Source organism: Balaenoptera musculus, chromosome 3 (genome assembly GCF_009873245.2).
Source record: "Balaenoptera musculus isolate JJ_BM4_2016_0621 chromosome 3, mBalMus1.pri.v3, whole genome shotgun sequence".
Taxonomy (NCBI): domain Eukaryota; kingdom Metazoa; phylum Chordata; class Mammalia; order Artiodactyla; family Balaenopteridae; genus Balaenoptera; species Balaenoptera musculus.
Window position 1 is genome coordinate 131,234,069 of NC_045787.1, and position 26,775 is coordinate 131,260,843.

The 26,775-nt window shown below is 41.1% G+C and overlaps 2 protein-coding genes across 2 annotated transcripts in view; both read left to right on the top strand.

Moving 5' to 3' along the window:
* The window catches only part of SGCD (sarcoglycan delta), a 418,508-nt gene that overhangs the window by 13,126 nt on the left and 378,607 nt on the right, over window positions 1-26,775 (top strand). The window contains exon 2 of the mRNA XM_036847060.1: window positions 8,783-8,971. Within this exon, the coding sequence (XP_036702955.1) occupies window positions 8,783-8,971 (189 nt within the window). The remainder of the gene's footprint in view (window positions 1-8,782; window positions 8,972-26,775) is intronic.
* On the top strand, window positions 17,543-18,156 carry LOC118892395 (protein lin-28 homolog A-like). Its single transcript, XM_036847061.1, is given in 2 exon segments — window positions 17,543-17,719; window positions 17,722-18,156. Coding segments are annotated over 2 exon segments (612 nt in total).

The following is a 26,775-nucleotide window of genomic DNA, read 5'->3' on the forward strand; positions in this document are numbered from 1 at the left end:
CAAGTCTGTGCTTTGCCACGTTTCTTTGCCCCACGGTACGTAACCGTACAGAGAATTGCACTCATTATCACTCCCATAAGTCCCCTTATGGAACAAGACATTATGAAGCCTAGTGGGTAGAAGAGTCTAGCAAGCCTTAATAAAATGCCTGCCAATGCCTCCTTGTCCTCAGCCCTATTAGTAGAGTGGATCATGGCCCATAAAATTTTATAGGCTCCAGAGAAAAATCATCAAGAAACTTGATAACATTGATGTGTCTTTAGAAGGTTTACTGATTGTTTTTTAATCATCCCTCAAAACATAATGCATTCTTGCACAGCAGACTGGTAATGCAGATACTGTAACTGTTTCTAGATATCTCTTTTATTTGGGGAGGAAATAAAGAAAACATCTGTTCTTCTCCTGAAGAAGAATCCAGCTGAAACAAAAACACAACACAGACAGAAAGTGATGGTTTCTAACAGTATTATTCTAGAATAGGTGTTCAGCCTCATGAAATGTGCCAGCTGTATATGTTTCTGCCCCAAGACCTTCCATCATCCTAATATCAACTGATAAAATGTAGGAAGGAGGGCACTATAAGATTTTCCAGTAACTATTTGGTACCTAACCAGATTTAGGAAGGGGAGTGAACATGGGTATGACCACTTGAGTATGATGAGGCTGGTTTCTGTGTTAAGATGTCAAAGGCGTGTCAAAGTAGTGGGATTTAACATTTTGAAGGTCAGTGTGGGAGAGCCTTAAGCTGGGCATTTAATGTGACTTCCTAAATTAGAGGGGCAACAGCTACAGGGTCCAGGTACCACTTAGGCTGGGCTTGGCTCAAGGATCTTTGTAAACACTTTATAGCGAGCATGGGCTTTGTGCAAATCGTATGGCTTCTGTGACTGATGTTGGACATTTGTGACGCCGTTGGAGAAACCTTCAGGTAGCAGAGTCATTGAGGTCTTGGTGGTGTGAGCAGAGACAGAAGTGAAACCAGGCCACACAGCCTAGGAGGAAGTTCTTCACAAGTCCAAGTCATAAAAATGGATCCTCTCCTTGAGATTGTCATATTAAATTAGTGTCAAGGCCTTGATTCTGTAATGCTGCATGATTCCAAGTATGAACATTTGGATGCGTGAGACCATGAGGTTACAGCTCAAAACCATGCTTTTAAAATGCCCATCCAGCATGACCTTCTTTGGAAATCCCATGTGTGTTATACGTGGCAACTATTTAATTAGCCATGGTTATGGGTGGTTATTATATTATGACATTGCCTTGATGATTGGTGGTTCCTCCGTATTAATGGCAAAGCAACAGAAAGTTTCACTACATTCATTCTCTGGGAAATATAATCCTATTGCATTTTGTGCGCAAAAAAAACAGATTATCTTTAAGTCAACTGGATTTGTTTATGAACAGGTGAACACTGAAAATAGCCTCATAAAGGAGCAGAGTAATGCTTTGTAGTTAAGCCTACTTAACATCAATATATCATAGTTGCATGTGCCTTAGGAAATGGAGGCAAGGTGTGTAAGTTTTCATTCCTTTGCTTCTGATCTTATAGCTGTTTACTTATTACTGGAGGATATGCTTTGCAATTTAGCATTGGCTTGATTTGTATTCATTCACTGAACAAATACATGCAATTGTGTGTGTGTATATATATATATATATATATAATTATACATACACATGCGTAATTACATATACTTACATAGATGCATACACACACACACACATCCGTTGTTTAGGTGCTACTAGAGTTCAAAGAAGTTTTAAATACTTGGAAGAGTTTGGGATATATTCAGAGAGGTGGCATATATCACTGTAAAATATGTTGTATGACACTGTAAGAAGTTCCCAATGACTGATGGAAAATACTGTTGTCTTGTGATTCTCAAGAAGAGGGTGTATTTGCTTAGAAAGATTCTGTTTTCAAATTTACCTGCCTGGTGCACTGCCACAGATAAAAGTTAGCGTCTTAGGGAGTATATTATACTGATCAAGGTTCACTTTTGCTAAATTATTCAATTTTTGAGAATGTTTTGATGCATGATTGGTATAGAGGGAGGGAAAAAATAAGAGCGTTAATCACATCAAACGACAGATATTTATTCTGCACCTATTGTGGTCTAGGCATTGCTATACTCTTATAAATCAGATTATCACTCCCTTGTTTCAGATTCTGCCGTGGGTTTTCAATGACTTTTCAATAACATCTGAACTTCTTACTACAATCTCCAAGGCCCAGCATCATCTGACTCAAGTCAACTTTTCAGCCTCATCTCACTCCCATCTCTGCTTCACTCATTACAGCCAGTCACACAGGCCTTGTCTGCATTGGGGCACCTGCCTTTGCTTTCCTTCTTCTGCCTGAGATAGTTTTGGTTTTTGCCCCTACCTTCACCTTCCTGTCTTTTTCTCGTCCTTCAAGTCTCAGCGTAAATGTTACATCCTTATAAAGTTCTCTCTAGATGAGTGTATATAAAATACTTTTCATCCTGTGATGCTCTCTTTAACATTACCAGGTATATTTCAGTGTAGATACTTCACATGTTTCATTTTGTCTCTAAGCATTTACTGTACATAGTCCCCCACCACCCAGCCTGTGAGCTTCATAAAGGCAAGTTAGCTCTTCTTCCCTGTGGTATCTTGAGACCCTTCCCGCAGTATATGGAATTTGATTGACAATCAATAATTATTCGATGAGAGAGTAGACGGATGAAAGACATTTAGATAGGTCCACTTTGAGATGGAAACTGGAGTAAAAGTGGTAAGTTGAGTTTAATTCTCATAGAAGTACAAAATGAAAGTATGACACTGGACATTGTCTCTGAGATGGGAGAAAGAGAACGTTAACTCATAATGTGAACTTGGGAGAAAGAGGCAGAGAGGAGAGTTTGGAAAGATAGACAGTAATCTAAGATAGAAGGAAGAAGCCAGAAGTGTCATGAATATCAAAGAAGGACAAAATTTCCAGGGGAGGAGGGCAAGTTGGCAATGAGCAAAGCTTCAGAAGTTCCAAGGAAAATGGGTGTTAAGAAGAGTACATTGAATTTTGATCAGGGACATCACTAGTGATTTTTGAATGGGCCGTTTCAGTAGATAGATGAGAGTTTGAGGTCTCTAGCATTTGCCAAGGACCTGGAAACCCTGGGCATCAATAAGAGTTAAAGTTAGGCAGCATGTGGAGAGGATTATAAAGGTAAGCTGAGATTCTGTTTAATGCCAAAGAGATTTAAAAACCAAGCACCAAAGGCTGCAAAGAGCATAATATTCAATATACTGCTGAAAGAGGATAATGGAAATGAAAGCTCCAGGGTAGGAATGCAGTGAAAACGTGAGGGATGGCAAAGCATCCATTTAGGGTACGGGAGGAAGATGGGTAATCCTGTGAGAAATAACACAAGTAGAGGCAAAGATGGACCAAGGATGCTTTTTTTGTGTTGGATGTAAATTCACGTTCTTAAAACGTGGTCCTTGGGCCTTTTATATCCAGAATCAATTTTGGTGCTTGTTAAAAATACAGATTTCTCGGATGCACCCCAGACTTACTGAATTATTCCTTGGCGTGAAGCCTAGGAATCTGCATTTATTGCACTTATTGTTTGCCAGGGTGGTTCTGACACATTCAAAAGTCTGAAAATCCCTCCCAGTGGAACATAGATAAGTATACCTCTCATTGAGCTCAGCTAGGCAGTGACGTCTTATGATGATATTCCAGTGAGGTTTTGATGTACACTTGGGGTTCTTTATGGGAGGGACCAGAGGACTCTCCAGGTTTGGTGAAGCCCGAAGCTTGAACAAGTTGTGGGGCTGATTTAAGGAAAAAACTAAAAAAATTAGAAATACAAACTCAAGTTAAAAAAACATGACTGTGTACTTAGAATGAGGAAATTAAATTATTAATTTTTAAAAGCTAACCTATCATAAAATCCAGAAAAAATAATATTAACAATTAACTATCTGACATACTTTTCCTACAGTTTTTGGTGGCATATCCTTTGATTGCCTCTTCATATGACCGCTCTTTGGTGCTACCACTTTCTCTGTAGACAATAGAAAGATAATTGTCTCCTATGCCGATTTCAGTAAAACTTTTTTTTAAATTATTGATAGTTGTGAAGCATAAAGCATGCAATTTTATGTACAGAATTCAGACACACGGTGCACACAACCTGAAAACACAAGAATTCTGATTAATTCTCTTTTCCATGATCTCCATAGGAAAAGAAAATCTGTGGGGAACGTTTATTTTCTGTGCTGCATTGAGTATATTCTTGACAGGAGAGAATTTCTGTTATGACTGGGTGTCAATGAGAATTGAATTCTACACTTGAAATTTTACGTAACTGATGATTAGAAAAAAAATTTCCACCTAGCTTCTGGCTCCTCTAGTACCCACATATTTCTGGTGCTGGCCATCATAGGACATGTTTACATGGCAATGTGTCCTTTGGTCGTGTACCTTCATGACAGCATGCTTGGTGAGTTGGCGCCAAGGATGGAAGGAGAACTCCTGGAAGACATTCTTATACGAGGTGAGCTAGCATAATGTACCTCTACAGGGAAGTGTCTGCAAACCATGTAAATACATACCACTGCACCCAAACTATGTGAACCCCCAATTCAACTTCCTCTTATTCGGACCTTCAAAATGCGTGTAAATCCTCCAAAACCACGCAACATAAGGGGAAGGTGAAAAGGTCTTTTTCATCTTACTTTAGTTGAGTTTTACAAAAATGTATGATGCTGTTAATACACTACTAGGGCCCCTTCCGGGGCCAAGGAAGGGACTTGGATGAGGGAGGACCTGAAACTTCAACTTTATTCCCTATACAACAGATTTCTCCCAGGAAGGACCAAAAAGAAACACAGATTGGAGTCTGTCTTTCCTCTTAAGTTTTTATTATTTCAACATGTTTCTGTTTTTGACTAGAAAAATTAATGTACTCAGCTTATCTAAATTTTCTTTTTCCAAGAAGGATTATTTATAACAGATGTATCTGTTACCATACTGTTTGGCTGGCAACACTTTGTATTATTTTTTCTTTTTTTTAAAAATAATTTTATTGGAGTATAGTTGACTTACAATGTTGTGTTAATTTCAGGTGTACAGCAAAGTGAATTAGTTATACATATACATATATCCAGTCTTTCTTAGATTCTTTTCCCATATAGGTTATTACAGACTATTGAGTAATAGACTACTTTGCTTTACAGTAGTTCCTTATTAGTTATCTATTTTATATACAGTAGTGTGTATATATCAATCCCAATCTCCCAATTTATTCCTTTCCCCCCCGCCCCCGGTAACCATAAGTTTGTTTTCTACATCTGTGACTCTATTTCTGTTTTGTAAATAAGTTCATTTGCACCATTTTTTTTTTTAGATTCCACATATAAGTGATGTCAACACTTTGTATTATAATCATTTGTACAAAATGGTCTCCTTCCTCCCTTCCTCCCTCCCTCCTTCGCTCCCTCCCTCCTTCTGTCTTTCCTTCCTTCCTTCCTTGAATTGCAGACTGGAATGTTTTGTTTTATGTGACTCCTTAAAGTAGGCAGGAAGTATGGTGCAGGTGCAAGGGCCCTCATGACATACAGAATCAGCCACTACACCATGTATCAGACGATCTGGGTTCTGATCCCCGCTCAGCTTCTAATTCACTGTGTGGCTTGAAAGGTCACTACTTCCCCTTACTGTCTTTGAGCTCCTCAGCTGGTCAGTTAACATGGGGGGGAAAGTCAGTGGTTTCTTAGAGTCTGAAGGTTCTGTAGAAGTGCTTCAAGGGTGGCCAAGCCCTCACTCTTGCTTTAAGCAAAGGAGCTCTGCGGGTCTGCTTTATACTCTAGAATTTATTTCAAGATTTTTGCCTTGAAATGGTTGTATTATGAAAAAAAAAAAAAGGTATAACTGATTCATTTTGCTGTCCAACAGAAACTAACACAACATTGTAAGTCACCTATACTTCAATAAAAGTCAATTAAAAAAAAAGCAGCAGCAGCAGCCAGGGAAGTATCTGGCTTAATAACAACAACAGCAAAAAAGGCATTTTAAGATAAGCTGTCCCAAATGCCTGGAATGACCTGGGGAGCTTTCCAATTCCATTGTAGAGCTCAGAATTTGATTCTGTATCTGTTAAAAGTTTGTTTTGGGTTCTGCTGCGTTGTCAGGGTTGAGACTTTATTCTAGATCAGTGGTATGCAACCTTGTCTACGCTTTAGGATTATCTGGGGGACTTTTTAAAAAATTCCTTGTGATTATTATTTAGTTAACCTGAGTGTAGATGGTTTAAAAGCTCCACAGGTTCCTTTGATGTACATCAGGATCGCAAAATCGGAGTGGAGATAATCATTGCATCTGTCAAGTTCAAATAATCTGTGTATGAAAAAAAATCACACGTATGATGTCCATATCCACAGCCTGATAAATATTTATTGACCCTGTCATTTCCATTTTATTGCTAAATTATGTAATGCCCCCATTGGTTGGGATAAATGTCAGAGAAAAGGCACCTGGTGTGCTGGCAATATCGCTAGCTTCTGTACACTCATTTGTCAAGAATTGCTCACTGTTCTTCACACCTGCAAGGGTCAAAGACTGCAGTTCTTGTCCTTGCCCTGCCACAAACCCTGGAGCCGTGCACAAGTGTGTCAACTTCTCTAGTCTTAAGTCAGCTGACTCATAGAGTTACTTGATTAGAATCAAAGGATCTTGCAAATAGGATTCTAAGATTTTGTGATTATTTCCTTAATTTACAGAATATGATTTAATGGAAAAGAAAGGCCTAATTTCCTTCAGACTTGTAAGACATTTATTTTCCCTTACTGATCTTGGTGTGTGAAAAGGTCAGTGAGAGATGACATTGCTGTGTTCCCGTGTTGTTACAACACAGCCCTGATCTGCAGAATTGTAAGGGGCTGAGTAATACAACTGAGATCCCTTCATAGTGTGAAGCTCACTGCTTGGTTGGGAAGCCAGGGCTTTGGGAGACTGAAGTGGAAATTTGCAAGGATACAAACAAGAAGTTCCCCCTGGTGTTTAGCTTGGACTTTTGTACACACCCAGATGGCAGCAGATTTCACAGGGGAAGGGAAATCATTCGTTCATTCATCATTTATGCATTCATTTTTTTCACGTATTCATTCCACTCACGTATGTTTGAACATATACTCATATTAGGGCCTGACTTTGGTGCTAGGAGAGTGTTCAGAATGACGTAGATGTATGTAGATCTTCACTGAGCATTTGAGTTGACCTTAAGTAAGAATTTACTTGGTTTTTCAAATGGAATTCCACTGATGCCTAAAGGCCATGAGTTCTCTGGGGGATTTTTAGTTTTTATGTGTGCATTTTAGTGATTACCTAAAAACCGTACAATAAGTATATTCTGAACCATCTGGAAGGTGACCTCATAACCAAGGAGATGATTTTAGGGCCGACATTTTGTTTGTCACCATGGTCACTTTGGCACCATGTATCACTAATGTAAGTGCTATTGACTAAGTTGAAAATAAGCAGAGACAGGCCTTATTGCTAGAGAATGCAGTCTGCCTACGTGAGGGCCAAATGAGGTAAAAATCCCAAAATAAAGCTCGTGCAGTCATTTGGAGAAAAGCAGTAGAGGCCGTGTTGTCACATGGTTCATGGCAGAGTAGGGATGCTCTGCTCGGAAGATGCTGTGCTAAAGCCCTTGGTACCACGTTACGCTGTTCAGTTTTGCAAGTCATCATTCTTCTCAGTAGTCAGTTATTTCCCATTTTGAATGATACGCGTCGGCAGCTTTGTTTGTATTTAATTTTAAAACTTGTTTTGGTTGGAGAATTTTATAGAAGTGATAAGTTTACTTAGATTTGTGTTGGTACCTAATTAGCAGTGCTAGTATAAAGATAATTTGTGTCAACAGCGGGGGTTTGGGAAAGCTTCCTTACTTTAAAGGGGATTCGAATATTACTTAATATTGGCAGATATTTTTTTCTAATTTATCTCACTCTGCTATTATCACTGTTTGACTAGTTTGTTCTCCCCATTAGCCTGCAAGCTCCTGGAAGGCATGTTCACGCCTTACTTGACTTTGAGCCTCTTTTATGTTTATTAAATAAATGTGTTGATAATAATTAGAATTGTCTAACTCATAAGGACTACTTGAAAGGGTAGTGAGATCTCTGTCAAGGGAAGCATTTAAGCACAGGCTATCACCTTTTGAAGATCCCTGAGTCAAATGAGGCTTAATCTATGTGCCCATCAGCACCCCTTTGAACTCTGGAATGGAGGGAAGATCAAATGTGTTACTTTTGCCACTAACTTTTTGGCAGTACAGAATGATTGCGTTTGAGATAATTTTACCTTCCCCCTCCCCCAAATCAGTTGCCTAAGTAGTAGTATTATACCACCATGAAGAAGTGCTGGGGTTAATTTATTTTCTCAGGTGAAGTCTAAATTTTACCCTGAGGACTTTGAGTGTCTCCCTCACAAAGATGTTGGAATTCTAATAATCATTTGGAAAATGGCTTCCTACGGGTCCCTCTCCTCCTGTGATATGTATGTGGCTGTCTCAGTACATATCATGAGAGATGTCTGCATGAAACGGGAGAGCTCATGCAAGCGTGCAGAGGAGGCACTTTTGTCCAGGGGAAACAGATTTTTTTTAGAGTTGTCAGGAGGGTGGAAACATACAGACAGCAGTCAGCCATTTCTCTTCATCAGTTGATTTTTTTCCGTTCTTTGTTTTTCCTCTCTCTCTCTCAGCAGTTTAATGTGAGTGCTTCTCTCTCACCTCGTTTATTTCAGATGCCTCAGGAACAGTACACCCACCACCGGGGCACCATGTCCAGCTCCGAGGGGCCACAGGTATACAAAGTGGGGATTTATGGCTGGCGGAAAAGATGCCTGTATTTCTTTGTCCTACTCCTGATGATTTTAATACTGGTGAACTTGGCCATGACCATCTGGATTCTCAAAGTCATGAACTTCACAATTGTAAGTAAAACCACATGGTTTTCTTTAGCTTTCCTTGGGGGAAGGGAAAGCATGGGGCAAGAAATGTGGAAAGTGATGGCAATAGGATTCAAAATAACCTGCAAGCTGGTATCTTGGTGAAAAAACATTGCTGTTCAGATTACATGTGGGGATTGACTTCTTTTAGATCTCAATTCTTCAGAGGCTGGTAATCCACTTTTGAGGCATTTTCCTTCCTTTATGATCCATCATGTATGCTTTCCTTCTATTTTGATAACTGTGTTTCTGTAATCTGTAGCTTACGAGTACTTTGAGTAAATAATCCAAGGAGAAAGATGGGATAGAGTCCAAAGTAGTAAGTTTTCCCAAATTTTAGTAGTGATTAAGAAAGTTTTTGTGAGCTAGGGGTTGAAACATCAGAGTAAAATTAGTCTTTGGAATTATCACTGTCTGTTTACACCTGGTAGCTCATTACTATGGTTAATGGAGCAGTTCCTCAATTTTCAGGATGGCAGTTCTCTTTCCTACTGCTTGCGTAGAATGGAAACGAGAGTGTAGCCATGTTACATTTTTTTAAAAAGAATTTGTGTTTATGCTGCTTTGAAGAATTTCTTGCACTTAGGACCACTCTACAGATTGGACATTTACTTGTTGAAGTTCAAATGAAAAGAAAATCCTGGCAAAATGATTTCTGGAGTTATTCTGAGGTTTTTCCCTAGAGCTTTCCTGGAGATCATAACAGTATAAATATTATAATTTCTCTTATTAGTGATGGCATAGTGGGCAGTAATCTGCTGCCCTGAAAACACTTGCCTTTCCTCTTGTGATGGCAGAAGTAAGTAATTACATTGGCAATAAAAAGAACTCCTGTTTGATAAGGAAACGTGACTATAACACAATTAAGAGTAAGGTTTTCATGTGAAAATTCAAAATAGAATAGAAAATCCAAATATATGCCTTTCCTGAATTATAAAGTTTATTTTTATCCTTAACACCCTGTGCATAGATAAACTTTCCTGCCTTTATTCAGGCCATTTCTCCTTCTTGGGCTGCTTTTCTCCATCTTTTGTGCCTGGTACAACCCCTCCTTCATGCTTCTGTAGCCCCATTTATGTATTTATTATTATACTGATCACTCCAGATAATACTTTTTATGTGTGTTTCCCAGGCAGAGTGAACTTTGAGCATAGCAAGGGCTGCATCTCTTTTCCGTGGGCCTCCATTCTTCACTCGTGGGAGGAGCTATTGGTACTTGACTCTTGAGGATTCTGTAAACCATGGTTAGAAACAATGTATCAGAATGGCTCATTTTTTTTATTGAAGTATGGTTGATTTACAATGTTGTGTTAATTTCTGCAGTAGAGCAAAGAGATTCAGTTATACATATATATATGTTCTTTTTTACATTCTTTTCCATTGTGGTTTATCACAGGATATGAATATAGTTCCCTATGCTATACAGTAGGACCTTGTTTTGTATCCATTCTATATACATTCTGTATATACTAGTTTGCATCTGCTAACTCCAAACTCCCAATCCATCCGTCCCCGACTCCCTTCCCCTTGACAACCACAAGTCTGTTCTCTATGTCTGTGAGTCTTTTTCTGTTTCATAGATAGGTTCATTTCCGTCATATTTTAAATTCCACATATAAGTGATAATATATGGTATTTGTCTTTCTCTTTCTGACTTCACTTAGTATTATAATCTCTAGGTCCATCCATGTTGCTGCAAATGACATTCTTTCATTCTTTTTTAAGGTTTGGTAGTATTCCATTGTATATATGTGCATCTTATTTATCCATTCATCTGTTAGTGGACATTTAGGTTGTTTCCATGTCTTAGCTATTTTAAATAGTGCTGCTATGAACATAGGGGCACACGTATCTTTTTGAATTATAGTTTTGTCTGGATATATGCCCAGGAGTGGGATTGCTGGATCTTATGGTGACCCTATTTTTAATTTTTTGCTGGACCTCCATACTGTTCTCCATAGTGTCTGTACCAACTTACATTCCCACCAACAGTATAGGACGGTTTCCTTTTCTCCACACCCTCTCCAGCATTTATTATTTGTAGGCTTTTTAATGATGGAGAATGGCTCACTTTTTAATACTTGCAGTAAACGCTAGGAAACTAAGCTTCTGTATTGCAATATTAAGTTTGGAAGATGATACAGGTCAGTTTCCATGGGATTGTAGGGGTCTAAGATAATATGTTCTAGAATATTGGAGCACATTAGCTTCTACTTCTGAATCAGAGTAGGTAAACACTTTTTGAACGTGGACTTACTTTATAGACAAGCAGACTTCAGAGAAGTATTTTAAGCAGCAGAGAGAGAAAGATGTGATCAGATTTGTAGTCTAGATACTTGCCCAAGTGAGGATGCAATATAATGGAGAAAGTTTCTCAGAGTTTGGGGCTCTGAAAGGTGTCCTGAGTCTTGTTCGGTCTTAAATCCAAGGGACCATAGTTGTCCTTTGTCGATATGCATGTTCTGTGATGTTTTTATTTTGTATTTCAAAAGCTTTAAAGTAGAAAACCTTCTGTATTGTCATATAAAATAGGAGAAGACTGTAGTTAGGGCAGTAGAATGGAGAGTAAAGATTCAAAAGACATTTAAAAGATGGAAGCAACACACCTCAACTACTGCTTGGATGTAAGAGTTGAGGGATTGGAAGACATTCTGGAATACCCCCGGGTTCTGGCTGGTGAGATGGTTGGATGGTAGGACCAAAATAAAACAGGATAGAATTCATTACCTTCCCACTGGGAACTTAGCTGGGACTCGCGAATCCCCCTAATTCCCTGTTTGGGGCTATTTTTATTATTTTTAGCTAGTTTGGGGTAAAGTTAATTTATAGAACCTGAAAGATTTGAGGGTGGATGTGGTGGAGAATATGAACTCAAACCCTGATAACCGTGATATTGTATAAATATGGCTTCTCGAGTTTGCTTTATCTGGCAGGCTTAATAGTGAGAGGTCTATGTAAATGTATATTGAGTGACAGTTCACTCTGAATGTATGCGACCTTGGGGAGCAATATGATGTTAAGGTAATAATCTATATGAAATAGGCCATTTCCTGTAGTTAACTAAATTGATTGCCATAGTTGAGAGTTCTTAAAGCTTTACGAAACCAACTGCTTACTAAAGTGAGAATAATGCCATGGTTAGCCATAATTGGTGCTTTATAGCAGTAATGCTTTTAAGCAGATAGAGCTGAAGTGTCAGAAAATTGGTCTTTCCCTGTATGTTAAAAGCATATTCTCTATCAATTACAGTATAATACACATTCTTTTAGAATTATAATTCTTTTCCACAAACAATAATTTACTGACAGTGAAGATCTTGAGAAAGAATGCGGTATTAACCAATGTTACATTGGTGATGGTGGGGTGAACGAACATAGGAAATCAATGTGATAACAGTTAAGCACTTTATGCAAGGATTGTCAATAGGAAATGGTGATTATTTTGTACACCTGGAATGTTTGATAATTTGGCATTTGGAAATGCTCACACTGTAATCAAACCCTCTGAGTAATGACAAACCAAGACAGTGATGTCATCTGAAAGTGTTTCTGAGGACTTGGCAATTTATCCAAGATTGGACATCCAGAATTTTCTTTTCTGTCAGACTTGCATTTTCTGCCATCCCCAGGGGTATATGCTGGAAGAGTCCTTACATTATAGCAATCTGGAAAAACGTCCAACCAAGTTTTCTTTGTCCCAAATGTAAATCAGAAGAAAAATGTATTTCCTCTCTTCTGCTTTTAGCAGATTATTCTGGTGTTCATTATTAATCAGGACAGCATTATTCTCTCCTACTCTTTATTATTTTTCCCTACTTGGAGGAGTGTTTGGTTTACCTGTGTTATAAACACCTGTAGGTTAACCTAGTTTATCACACACTGTACTTTACAAGAGGACTAGAATTTATTAAGTGTGTTCTGTGCCAGTCTTTGTGCTTGGCAGTTAAAAAAAATCTCTCTTTTAATTTTCCAAACAACTCTACAAATTAGGTATTATAATCTCCATTTTAGTAAAATAAAACCCAAGGTTCAGAGAAGTTGAGTGACTTCCTAGAAGACACAGATAGTAAGTAAAAGAACGGGTGCTTGACTTCAAAGCCCATCCCTTTCCACCACGCTTTACCTGCTCCTGATAACTGCTGCGATGACCTGGCTTTTCAACAAAACTCTGAAGCTGCCAGAATGGTTCATCGTCTTTGTTACCCACCCCGTGTTCTCCGATCACACATTTCCCTCCCCCAGCCGAGACATCCACTGACATTTCCTGCCTGGAGTAGTTTGCAGTAGTTCTGGCTGTTCAGTCCTTAACTCAGTTCTCTTTGCACTGCAGCCGATGACCCTCTCCCTTCACTGCCTTCACCTTCTGTTTTAGCCCCTTGTTATGTTTATGTAAACATTTAATATAAACTTAATAATACTATCTGTGGCACAGTTTGGTGTGGAGACTCCATGAGTTAATGCACGTTAAGCGTGTACGTATAGCAGCCACTCACCCATAGGAAGAGTCCGTGCCGGCAACAGAAAGTCATGCGAGACCCCATACCACATGGCAGTGGTTAGGGGCGCAGACTCTGGACACATGCTCTTGGTTCTGCTACTTACGTTGGCAAATTTCACAACCTCTCTGTGCTGCAATATACTGGGAGTAATAGCAATACCTACCTGTTCATAGGATTGTTATGAAGAATAAATGAGGCGATGCGTGTAAAGTGCTTAGAAATGGAGCTTGGCACACAGTAAGTGCCTTATGTTAGTGTTTGCCATTATCATCGTCATCATCACCATCACCATCATCATCATTTACTGAAGGCTCGTTTTGCACCAGACTCTATGCCATAGCAACTTATAAGTATTACCTAACTTAATCCTTATGTGGCTAGGTACTATTATGATACCAACTTCACAGGGAGGAGAGAGGCTCAATAACTGGATTTGGGATCACACAGCTAAAAAGTGGCAGAGTAGAGATTTGAATCCAAGCAGTCTGAGTGTGGAGCCTGGTTTATTCATCTGTGTGACATATCGTGGGGCAGTGCAGAAAGCCCTAGCGCAAGTGTCAAGGAACTGGACACCTAGTGGGCCATGAACTACATCACCTTTTCCCTCTGGGGCTCAGTAAAGAAATGACTGCATTGAAGCAGGTGTCCTTGAGGACTGCAAGGCATCTTCCGGTTTGAACACTACAATTTTGTCTTTTGAACTTCGCCTTGACCATGTGAGATCTCACTCTCTAGAGGGCTGATGCTTCTGACAGAGCATTCCAGCAGCCCAATCCAAATAACTTGGCTTCAGAGACCTCCCCAAATACTGCAGTACTGATCGTCTACACTGTCATTTAGCACAAGTGGAAAAACTTAAAAGGTTTGGGGATTTTCAGTAGGTGGCATGATGTCTTAGTCCAGTGAGTGTGAAATTATTCATCATTAGATGAAGTAGGAACCTAAGGAGTCACTTCCTCACACATCCTCATTTTGCAGATGATTGAACCAAAGTAGACGCGAGGTTGCCTGCCCCAGCTTCAGCACTCCAGCCATGCCGGGAACTTCTCAGGAGCAGGGATTACGTTCTATTCATCTTTGTAGGCATGACCCAGGGCCTGGTATGCAGTCGGCTTTCAATATGTGTTTGTGAATTGTCAAACACATTTGACAGTTTTGTGCAGACCACATTCATGAGATGATGGATGTCAAGTACCTGGTCAGTGCTGGGCATATGATAGTTCCTTGATAAATTATAGCTAGCTATACCTGTGTTTAATAGATCCCCTAACTTCTCTTTCTCTTGCCATTCATCAAAATTACAAAATTCAAACCACTGTATTTGTGATTATTTAAGAAATGAATGTCCACTTGTTTAATAAAAACTTGTCCAGAATTTTTTAATTTTCCTGTATAATCCCCATAAAAAGCCTATGAGGTAGGTACCACTGTTATCCATATTTTACAGATGGGGAATAGGAGGCTCCACGAAGTGCAGTAGCTCGTCCAAGGTCACGCCGTTAGTGAGTGATGAAGCTGGGATAGGGTCGCAGGGAGACTGGCTCTTGAGCCCACGCGCTTAATCAGTACACCACGTTGCCCATTTTCCAAGTGCTATTTTTCACGAAGACAAATTGAATTTGTTCAGTGCAATGTCTAAAACATGATTTATTTACCCTAAAGTAAGATAAAGATCCACTGAGGGTCAGAGGAAAGCATTCTAATATTTGTAAATTGGACACATTGTAAAACAGTAAAAGCCAGGGAGAATGGGCTGTGTGTTCCGTAACTCAGAACACTAATACATCATCTGTTTGGAGAAGGCTCGAGGCACCGTTACCCAGTCAAACTAACTCAAGTAGAGGGGAGTGAGGATACACACGCAGAGGGAACAGGAAAGGGGGTCTCCTGGGTGCATGAGTGGACCTCACAGCCTCACTGGCAGGAACCAAAGGCAGCTCTGGGGATGCCCACCTTCTGGCTTTCCTGGACCACGTGGCCTTGGTCTTGCCCTGGAACGTTTGTTTCTGTTGGCACACCAGGATCCCTCTACCTTTGTGGTGCTACCAGTTACCTCCTGTGTTTATTCAGGTTTCCTGCTTCCTTGCATCTTCAACATGCATGTGCCTTTGACCTTTTCTCTGTAATGACTTTCCCCTTCAGCTCCCACCTCTACCTGCCCCAGTCTGTTGTTGTTACCCAGGTGAAATCCCAGAGAGGGAACTGCACTGGCTCAGTAGATTGTGCACACCACATTGTACTTGCTTATATGTCACGTGAGATGCCTTATCAGTTGTGACCTGAGTGGGCGAAGTCATGGAGTCAAGAGTCCTGCTTGTTGAGCAGCCAGGCCAGAACTTCCCTCCCGCTAGGTCAGAAATTCACTTGAAAATCACACCTGCACTTGATCTTCGATAAACATTGCCCTTTTTAAGCTTTTCTCTTATTTCTTATGTTTTGTCAGAAGTCCTCCCAGGTTAAGGTGAAGACTCCCTCTTTTGTATTTGCTGCACCTGGTGTCCTGCAGCGGGGGGACGTGCAGTACGGCGCTATTTTATTTTCCTGTCTGTTTCCCCTATAGCGACTGTAACCTTAAACTATTCATTTTTATATCCACAGCTTTAAATATGTTGCTTAGCATGTAGTAGATATTTAGAATATTTACTGAGTAAATGAATGGGAAAAAAATTATGAATAGCCCGTCACTTTACATTAAAGTGTATAAAGATGGGTTAATAGAGCTTTATATGGCTTTTAAAATGAAGTATTAGTTGATTTATTAAGGTAGACAGATCATAAATAAGATGAGTGCTTAAATTTGATTATGAAAAGGTATTTTTAATACAGACACTCCTTCCTGTGTATCAACTGCCTGCTATATTTTAATTACATGAGTCAGGAGTGTGAAATAGAAGAGAAGCAGGAGACATCATCCTAGTTAATATACAGATTTGCTCAGCAAATAGGAGAAAGTGATATTATTGGCTTTAGTTATACTTTTCACTTAACACTGTTAATGAATATATTGTGTGTGTGAGTAGCATTTGCTTCAGCTCAGACGCCAGCGTCACTTGGGACCTCGGAAAGGCTTTTCATATTGAGAACACTGTGCTTCCTTCCATCTCTCAGTGCTCTGTCTCTGACAGTCACTTTTTCATCCATTAGCTCAAATTCATCAAGCTGAAAAATGGCCAAAAATGTTATTTTTTAAGGCGGCATGAACACTGTAATGCAGAAAAACAAAGGACAGAAATCCACTCTGTTCCATGAATAGTCCTGGGATACAGCTCTGTCATGTCCTGTTTTCGTTTGAAGCTTGCTGTGTTTTATACCTTTTTCAAGAATGCAAATCCTCAACGATGATTTTGGTCCTTGTAATTGCTGCAAAATGCCATGAACCAAGCTTGTTACAAATGTGTACAATTTATTGGGCACATTTGCTGCAATTCAATTGGTATTTCTTAAGCACACTGTGCAGTACACTGGTTTGTCTGGTCATTAAAGATTATAATAATCTATATTATATAATTATCTATATAATCCTCTACTTTAATAGATCATAATTTACTAGGAAGAAAAAACAATACGTTCCCCCAAATGACAAATCTTTTAAGGGAGTGTGAAAGAAGAAATTAGCTAAAGCTAAAAGGCCCTGGAAGACTCCTTGGGTTGAGTCTTAAAGGGTGGAGAAAGCCTTCTGAGTGGTGACTGTAGCCTGGAAGCATGGGTGTGAAACTCTGATGGGAAGCCTCAGACACTGTGGTTCCGATGTTGAGAGCCCGGCCGCTGGAGAGAAAGGACAGAGTGGGGAAGGAGGAGAGTGGGGGGCTGACACTAGTCGAGTTCAACAGGATGCAAATTGTAGACGCTCTTGAGAGGTCACACTGGGAAACTTGAGTGCCAATTATAAATAAATCACTATGCAACTTTAGCCTATTTGGATAATATTCATGACCTTTCCCACATACTATCCTTTTCGTACACTCAAAATTCATTTTTTGACCTTTGTCTCCGGACTTCTCTGGGGCCAGCAGCCGGCCGACCAGGGGCCCGGGGCCGCTCGGGCTCAGCCGACTACCATGGGCTCTGTGTCAAACCAGCGGTTTGCAGGTGTTGGCGCTGAGGCGCAGGAGGACGCGGCCCGGGCGGCCGAGGAGCCGCAGCTGCTGCGCGGAGCCGGCATCTGTACGTGGTTCAACGTGCGCGTGGGATTCGGCTTCCTGCCCATGACTGCCCGCGCCGGGGTCGCACTCGACCCCCCCCCCCCCCGGTGGATGTCTTTGTGCACCAGAGTAAGCTGCACATGGAGGGCTTCCGGAGCCTGAAGGAGGGTGAGGCCGTGGAGTTCACGTTTAAGAAGTCGGCCAAGGGCCTGGAATCTATCCGAGTCACCGGCCCTGGCGGGGTGTCCTGTATTGGGAGCGAGAGGCGGCCCAAAGGGAAGAACATGCAGAAACGCAGATCAAAGGGAGATGGGTGCTACAACTGTGGAGGTCTAGACCATCATGCCAAGGAATGCAAACTGCCACCCCAGCCCAAAGGGTGCCACTTCTGCCAGAGCATCAACCATATGGTAGCCTCGTGTCCACTGAAGGCCCAGCAAGCTCCCAGCTCACAGGGAAAGCCAGCCTACTTTCCGGAGGAGGAAGAAGAGATCCATGGCCCTGCCATGCTCCCAGAGGCCCAGAATTGAGCCACAGTGGGTGGGGGCTATCCGTTCGTGATCAGAAAGCTTTGAGGAACAGGCGTCAATCGGCAGAGTGGAGAAAAGGGGGGACAGTGTGGTAGGTGGCAGCTGGCACTGCCATATATCTCAGGCCAGGATCTACAGTGTCACCCCCTCTTCCCTCTTGGTGGGGGGAAGGGGTGAGGCAAAGAAACTCCAATCATGCTCTATCCAAATGCATGTGAGGGCTTTGCGGGGTAACCCTTCCTGCATGCCTTATCTGAGTCTCCACCCCCAGAATCTCCAGCTTTTGAAAGTGGCCTGGATAGGGACGTTGTTTTACTCTTAAAGAAGGATGTGGAATAATATTTCCCATGCCAGAGTGAAAAGATTAAGCATGAGACCAGATTGATGGATGCAACCCACAAGCCACTACATTCTGTGGGAGGAAGTATCTCAGGGGTAAGGCAGGGTTTTCCACATCTTGTCTCCACATAACCCCCTCCTGGGATAGAGCGCTGACCACTGTCCCAAGCAGTGGGTTGTCATGATAGGCAGAAGAACGGTTGCAGGGAACGGTTGCAGACCTGCTGCTTCTAAGCTCACTCCCACCTCGTTCTGGGCCAATGCAATTTTATTTGTTTGCTCCCTTGGATGACTGTACCTTGGGTCCCACTTTCTCCAGGATGCCAAGTGCACTAGCTGTGTGTGAATGACTTATCTTGTGCATTTAACTTTTTTTTTCATAATATAATTATTCTGGTTTTATATTTTTGTGTATTTTAATCTAATTTAATGAGTGCCCTCATTCCTGCACTGTGTTCTCAGGTATGTGCGCCATCTCAGGGATAAGTCGGCAGCAGCTCCGGGTCTGCACAGCAGGAATACTTTCTGTTGCTGTATCACCAGAGAGAACAACTATTTGGAACGTATACCCTATTGAACTCCTCATTTTTGCCAACTAGAGCTGGCTTTTCTGCCATAGTGTCCTCTTGAAACCCCTCCATCTTCAGTGTTTCATGGGAGACTAGGTTTTAACTGGATTGCCTCATGACTTGGTCTCCTTCTACTGAAAGATTGGAAATTGGTCTGAACAGGAAAAGGTGTTACAGGGAGGTTAGGAGAGGCTGGGCTGGTAAAAGGTGCAGAGAGGGGAAGCCAAGATTAGGCAGAGGTCATCTGTATGTGTGATAAAGGATTCCTGTTCCAGACCTCTAATCCCAGGGCACAGGACTCGCTTTACATACCAGATCCATCCTTCACTGGATTGGGCTAGGCCTAACATACACAACAGGGTGTATTGTATGTGTTTTTGTAAAAACTGTGAGTTGGTAAGGACAGGTTTTAAGAACGATGCCTCTGTACCCATCTTGAGCTGCCCAGGGATGGATATATGAAGCAAGGACAAGATCTTTAATCTTTAACAATTCTGGGCTTTTCCTCCTTTGCTTGCAGAGAGACCATCAGCGATGGCTTCTTTGTGGTTCCCAGAGTCAGTGTACTGCCCTGCTGCAGCAGTGATTAGTGTCATGGTAGCTAAAGGAGAAAAGGGAGTGTCGTTTACATGCTGTGAGATCACTGCAAACCTACCTCACTGTGTTGTAACGGGGTAAATGCAATAGAATGCATTGAGTGATGTGTGTCTCATCCTGGGTTCTTGTCTCCCCCAACTGCTGCCCCCCTCTAGTTATTGTATTTGTCTGGGCTTCGTAGGACTTCACAAGTAGCTGATTTGGTGATTGCTAGGTGGCCTGGTTTGTATAAATATAATGTGTTGGTCTTCTGCATGTTCTTTTGAGGTTTTATTGTTTACAAACTTCTTTTTATATTGAGAAAAATAGCCAAAGCATCTTTGACAAAGGGTCTACATCAGCCAAAAAGATCTGAAACATAAGCTTGGGGGCCCCCCTTCTTGAAGTGGGAGGTCTTGAACCACACTTTCTTTTGTGTTCCCCTTCCCCTGTTTCCTATTTCAAACAAGATCTTCTGTCCTAGAAACTGGATTCCTATCGCCTCTCTTTTCCCCCTTTGTGCCCCCCCAAAATAGTCCATATACCTATACGTTTAATTTGTGGGGTGTCTGTGATTAAATGACTTGTGCAAAAATCCTGAAGAAGCTAAGAACTCTCCATCCCTTGTTCCCAGTCTCCTGAGCCATGATGTGATTCACGCCAAACAGACTGCTGTCTTTGGATGGATTAAAACCTTGATGTGATTCATGCCAAACAGACTGCTGTCTTTGGATGGATTAAAACCTACTTTAATCTCTAATCCTAGGGTAGAGAGGAGCAATGAGGGGGCCTTCCATGTAGAAAGTGGGGTTGGGAGACCACGAAAGGAAAGATGAATGTATAGGCAAGTCACTCAGGAACTTATATGCAGGTGCAAGAAACTTATGTCGAAGTGGCCACAAGATTGTTTAATAGGAGATGGACGAATGTAACTCCATGTTTACTGCTAGAAACCAAGGCTTTGTGTGAAATCTTGAATTTATGGGGAAGGAGGGAGGGTAGAAAAGCATGTACCTGTTCTTTCCCTCATCCCTTCCCCTCATTACTGAACTGCAGGAGACTGAGCCCCCTTGGGCTTTGGCGACCCCATCTAGGCAGTGTTTGGTGGTTGATTTTGCTGTGCCAGGTACTTCCTTTCCCATTTGCTATCATTTTGTAACACACATGCTGACCCTTTTCCCTTCCCCTTCTTTTGCTTGGGAAAATACAATGAATAAAGACTTACTGGTACCAAAAAAACAAATTCTTTTTTTGTGTGTGTGATGCTAGAATTGAGAAAAATAATGTCAGAAAATCTCCCTGAAAGTATTTCTGTCTTTTTCCATCACACATAGCTGCTCACACATGGAATTTTTAGGTATTTTTGGTCATGCAGCTGTGAACTCTGAATGGCTCTCAGAAGTCGGAAGTTGTGACCACATCTTGGGAATTTCTGCACTCTTACTGAGGCATCAAGCAATCATAGGAGAGAAGTTCTGAATCCCAAGAGGCATATTACCACTGTGAACTTAAGGATCAGTCCTTCCATAGCAGACAGGACCTTATTTAGACTGTAGAAAGAGACACAGTCATGAATAGGAAGTTTCAAGTCAGTTGGGTTGCCTGTGTCACTAGTTAGAATTTCTAAGTTCAGAGTGGCTTTGTAAATACTTTGTCTAGAACTGATTGTCTAATATGGTATTAAAATTAAGTCACATGAAAAATTCAGTTCCTGAGTCACATGAGCTGTGTCGCACACAGTCAATAGCTACATGGGGTTAGTAGGCACCATCATCATCAGAGCAGATAGAAAACATTTCCACCATTGCAGAAAGGTCTTTGTCACAAAACAGGTCTAGAATCCTCAAGCCTACCTCTTAGATAGGTCTTGGAGAGCATGCAACGTCAACATGGACAGAGAAGTTTTTCATTTCCCTCTATACAACAATTTGTGCCTTTCCTTTCCATGCCCTGGACAGTTTTTAAGACCTGGAGCCATAGGCTTAAGGTGGGAAAAACCACCTTAAAAACCTCAAGGCCCAAAAAACCCTCAGAAAGGTTCTCATAATCTGATGAACAGGTGGCCGCAAGTAACTACATTTCTAGCAGCTTTGTTCTTTTTCCTCATACCCGTTCTCTTCCTTCTCTCCTCTTTTCAGTATTTCTACTTGGGTAGGTAGTGAGGCTGTGATAGATTTTTCATCTTCCCAGTGAGGAGCAAGGTGGACCTTTGATGGGCGAAGAGCTGTATTGAGCGGGGAGGGTCAGGGACCGCTTCTGAGCCTTATTCTTCAAACCTGTAAAATATGCAGGTTGACCAAATGATGCTCTACAAGTGGTCCTCTACAGCTTATATGGTTTCTAATTAAAGGATCCTCCTATACTCTTTGACTCAGAATGAGAGACTGAGTCACTTTTTCCTCTAAAAGTGTGTGTGTATTTATGTGTGCTCACACTGTATTTAGTTAGACAAAAATCCAAGATGCTAAATACCAGGAAGTATATCTCATGTGCTGTTTATTTACTTTCTCATCTTAACCCATTCAATTATTTAATGAGTAATTAGTCTCCTTATCTATTGCTATGCAGCAAACCACCCCAAAACTTAGCAGCTAAATATAACAGTAATGTATTTTGCTCAGGACTCCAGTTGGGGCAGAGCTCAGTGGAAATGGCTTCCCTCTGCCCCCACGATGTCTGGCACCTGAGCTAGGGAGACTCCAAGGCTGGGGTTGACTCAACAGCTGGGGCTAGAATCATCTAGAGGCTTGCTGACTTATATGTGTGGCCAGTTGATGCTGTCTGTGAACTGTGACCTCTGCAGGCCAGAACACCTACACGTGGCTTCTCCATGTGGGCTATTGTGGGCTTCCTGTCCTCATGGTAGCTGGGTTCCAGGATGCATGTTCCACTTAAATGAGGTAGAAGTGCCTAATGCTGTTATGACCTAGACTCAGAAGTCAGGTAGCATCACTCCTACATCACTCTGTTAGTGAAGGCAGACACAAAATCCTGTCTAGATTCAGGGGGAAGGCACACAGAATCCCCTCTACATGGGGGAGTTGCAAGGTTCTAGAGGAGCCTGTAGGATGGGAGATTGTTGTGGGTTGAATGGTGGCCCCCAAAAGATAAGTCTTCAGCTTAATCCCTGGAACCTGTGAACGTTACCTTCTTTGACCTTTTCTAGGTTAAGGATCTTGAGATGAGGATATCATCCTGGATTATTTAGGCAGACCCTAAATCCAATGACAGGTGTCTTTATAAGAGTCAAGCAGAGAAATATTTGACATAGACAGAAGAGGAGCAGGCGGTATGACCACAGAGGCAGAGGTTGGAGTGATGCGGCCATGAGGAATGCCCACAGCCTCTGGAAGATGGAAAAGCCAAAGAAGGACGTCCCCTCTAGAGCCTCCAGAGGGAGTGGAGCCCAGCTGACACCTTGATTTCAGACTTTTGGCATCCAGAAATGTGAAAGAATGAATTTCTTTTGTTTTAAGCTATCAGTTTGTGGTAATTTGTATGGTGGCTTCTGGAAACGAATGCAGAGATAGGGTTCTGGCCATCGTTGGAAAGTACAGATGGTCCCTAACTTAGGATGGTTCGAATTAGGATTTTTCAAGTTTATGATGTTGCAAAAATGATGTGAATGCAGTAGATCCAGTTTTGAATTTTGAGCCTTTCCAAGGCTAGAGATGTGTGGTACGGTCCTGTCTGGTAACACTGACCTGCAGCTTACAGCTCCCAGTCAACCATGCCATCACGAGGGTGAACACCCTATATACACTTGCACCCATTCTGTTTTTCACTTTTAGTGCAGTATCCAATAAATTACATGAGATATTCCATACTCTATTATAAAACAGGTTTTGTGTTAGATGAGTGTGCCCCACTGTAGGCTAGTGTAAGTGTTCTGAGCGCATTTAAGTTTGGCGAGGCTAAGCTGTGATGTTTGGTAGCTTAGGTGTATTAAATGCATTTTCGACTTAAGATATTTTCAACAGATGGTGAGGTTTTCGGAATGTGACCCTATTGTAAGTTGAGGAAGATCTGTACTATCTGCCACACCACCACCAACAACACCAACACCAACAACTGCTACTGACCAGGCACACACCACACGTTGTACTGAGCGCAGTGCTGAGTGCCTACCTGAGTTCTCTCTTCTTTCCTCACAGTGACCCTGTGAGGCAGGGTGCTGTTATCTCCCATTTAGCTATGAGAAAACTAAGGCCCAGAGCTTGCTGAACCTCCCCAACTTCTTCAGCTAGTAACTAATAGGGTTAGTATATAGTTTTTATGTCTGTATACATACTACGTATACAAGGACACACTACGTGTACATATACATGCATGTGTACAAATATGTCGAACTTGAAAATTTATGCTTGTAACTTTATTCAGAAATGTTTACTGTCAAAAAATAAAATAAATGTGTCATAACCAGTAATGTATTTACTTGCAGAATTTTCAGTGGCACTGATGGTCATTGTGTAGCTAGGAATAACAAGGAGTGGACATTTTAAAACTACTTCCTTACTGGTTCAGTCATTGACTACTTCAAGCAGTTTTAGCTTCTTGAATACTTTAAGGAGTCACACTAACTACAGAACCAGCACCTGTGTTATAAGACTCATGGTTTGGTTGCCTTTTGATTACTTTTCTGCCTTTACTAAGCCACATGTGAATCATCTAAATAAATAAGGAGTTGCTTTGATAAATAAGGATTTAAAGAATAGGAAAAAAAAATCCTCAGTAGGATCATAGCCTTTCTATATTTAATAGAGAAACCTTCTAACTGGGATGCTTGTAGTATACATAAAAGTACGCATATTAGTCAGCTTTTAATTATCGGTCAGCTTTATTAAGTGGAACACTTCTTAGCATCTCCTAACAATTGATTTGCTAACAGTAGATGCTCTGTGTTCATTGTTACAGGAGGAGTTAGTGAGTGGAACTTGGGGTCAGTTTAAGCCTTTTTCAGTGGAAAACAATACAGTGTAGAGCACTGAGTCATTTAATAGCCACTTACTAAGAACCTAATGTGAGCAGACACTGTGATGGAGCCCTGAGGTGTGGTTCCCTCCACAAAATCTAACAATTAAAAAATCCATAAAATCATTATCATCACCATGTGGGCATAATCATCACTTAATTTCAAGAAGCATTTTTAGGTGCCTCCGACTTACCGAGAGACACAATAAAAGAAAAAAGAACTTCATTCTATCCTCATAACATCCCTTAGGTTTGTAAACGTTCTTGGCACCTTAGAAAGTTGGTTCACATCTACTGCATTTTGTGATTCTCTACAAGCATCCCCATGGGAAAGATATGGCAGGAGTAATTTAATTTTACACTTTTGACTGAAGGGGCAGCTGGGGATCAGTGTTCTGTTTAAGGTCTCATGCCTAATAAGTACTACAATCAACCTCCCATTTTAGAAAAAATAAGAATGAACAGTGAGCATTAGAGCTCAGCAGCAAATGCCTTTTGCAGACTCAAGCAAGTCATTGAGCCAGGGTCTATGGACGTGTGATAAAAGACTTGGCACATTTTCGTCCCTTAGCTAGCCATCATATTTGGGTTGCCCAACAGCAGGGAGTTTTGACCATTAATACACTGACTGTAATCAACCATGTTAAGTAAGCATGTTTTCTCTCTCTGACAAATCTCTTAACTCCAAGATTAAAAAAAAGTACTCTTCCTAAAATCCAAAGATAGAGGAAAATGATCATGTGGGTCACTCATTGGGTTAAACCAGTTTCATGCCATACATAATTGGTTGCTATTTTAGAAGTGAATGCTTTATGGTTCACATAAGCAATTTTATATATTCTTAATTGAAACCTGCATTGCCGTTCTTGGCAAGGAGGGTTCCACGAGAGCAGCGACAATTTGTGTCTTGTTCATTCACTGGTGGAGAGCCTTGGGCTTCTGACTTTTGCGGTTGTTTTTGGAAAATAGTTTTCTGGTCCCAGTTAAGTGACTGGTTTCCGTTTGAAATCTTCAACTCTGCCAACCTCTTGTTAGTCTAGTTACTATCTGTGACAGCCTAATGAATAACAGTCATTTACTCAACAAATGTGTGTTGATTTCTTCCTGTGGGCCAACCACTGTACTGGGTACTGGAGGTACAGCAGTGAACAAAAGTAAATGCGGTCCCTCCTCCGAGAGCTTGCCGTCTGGTGGGGGAGACTTGATCACGTGATCAAACAAATAAATGTAAAGATGCCACTATGCTGAGTGGATGCTGTATGAACGTATAGAGGGGTGATTTGGCATAGTCAAAGAGAGGGCTTCCAAGACAAGATGATTGTATAAATGCTAAAAGTGATACTGAACAACAGAAAAAGAGATGATGGCAATCCAGTAATGTTGGATGTGGATTCCTAGAACATCTGATGACAGTAGTTTCCTTTGGGAGAGGAGTTGGGTGGTGGGGGGAGGTGGGATGGGAAGACAGATGGGAGAGGCCAGCAGAAGGCAACTTTCCCTTGCTTTACCATTTTCTATTGACCTTTTGCAAGGAGAATATACTTATGTAATACTTGTGAGATTCAAAAAAGTAAAAATAATGAGCTAAAAGGAAAAGAGAAGAAAAATCATAAATAGAAAAGAAGTAAGGGTGTATCATGATAGTTGCTTTCTTTAAAGACCATTTGGCTACATTGTGGTTGAATTAGGGACCTCATCTGTAAGGATACATACACACTGTAATTCCTCCTCACACTTAATACACTTTCTGCATTAGAAAAAGGGAGGTTGTTTAGAATAAGTCTTCTGCTTTTTTCATTGGCGCAGACAGAATTTGGCCGCTCATAGGTACATTAACTGCAGGATTTGCATAGATTATTGTCATTAGTAGGATGACTTGTATTGAGAGCTTATTCTGTGCCAGGCATGGTACTGAGCAACTAATATGGGGCATATTATTTCATCCCTATAACAAACCTAGAAGATGGTTCCTATAGTTATCTCCCTTTCCCAGATGAGTGAACTGAGGCTTAAAAGAGTGGTCAAGTCACTTTTTCTATGGTTTCAGTAAATGACAGAGCTGGGATACGAAGGAGAACTGAACCTAGAACTCCTAACAACTGTGCCATACACCCTCCCATGATACTCTGCAGGCTGAGGGGTCACTGTCTGTTCCTCAGAGCCT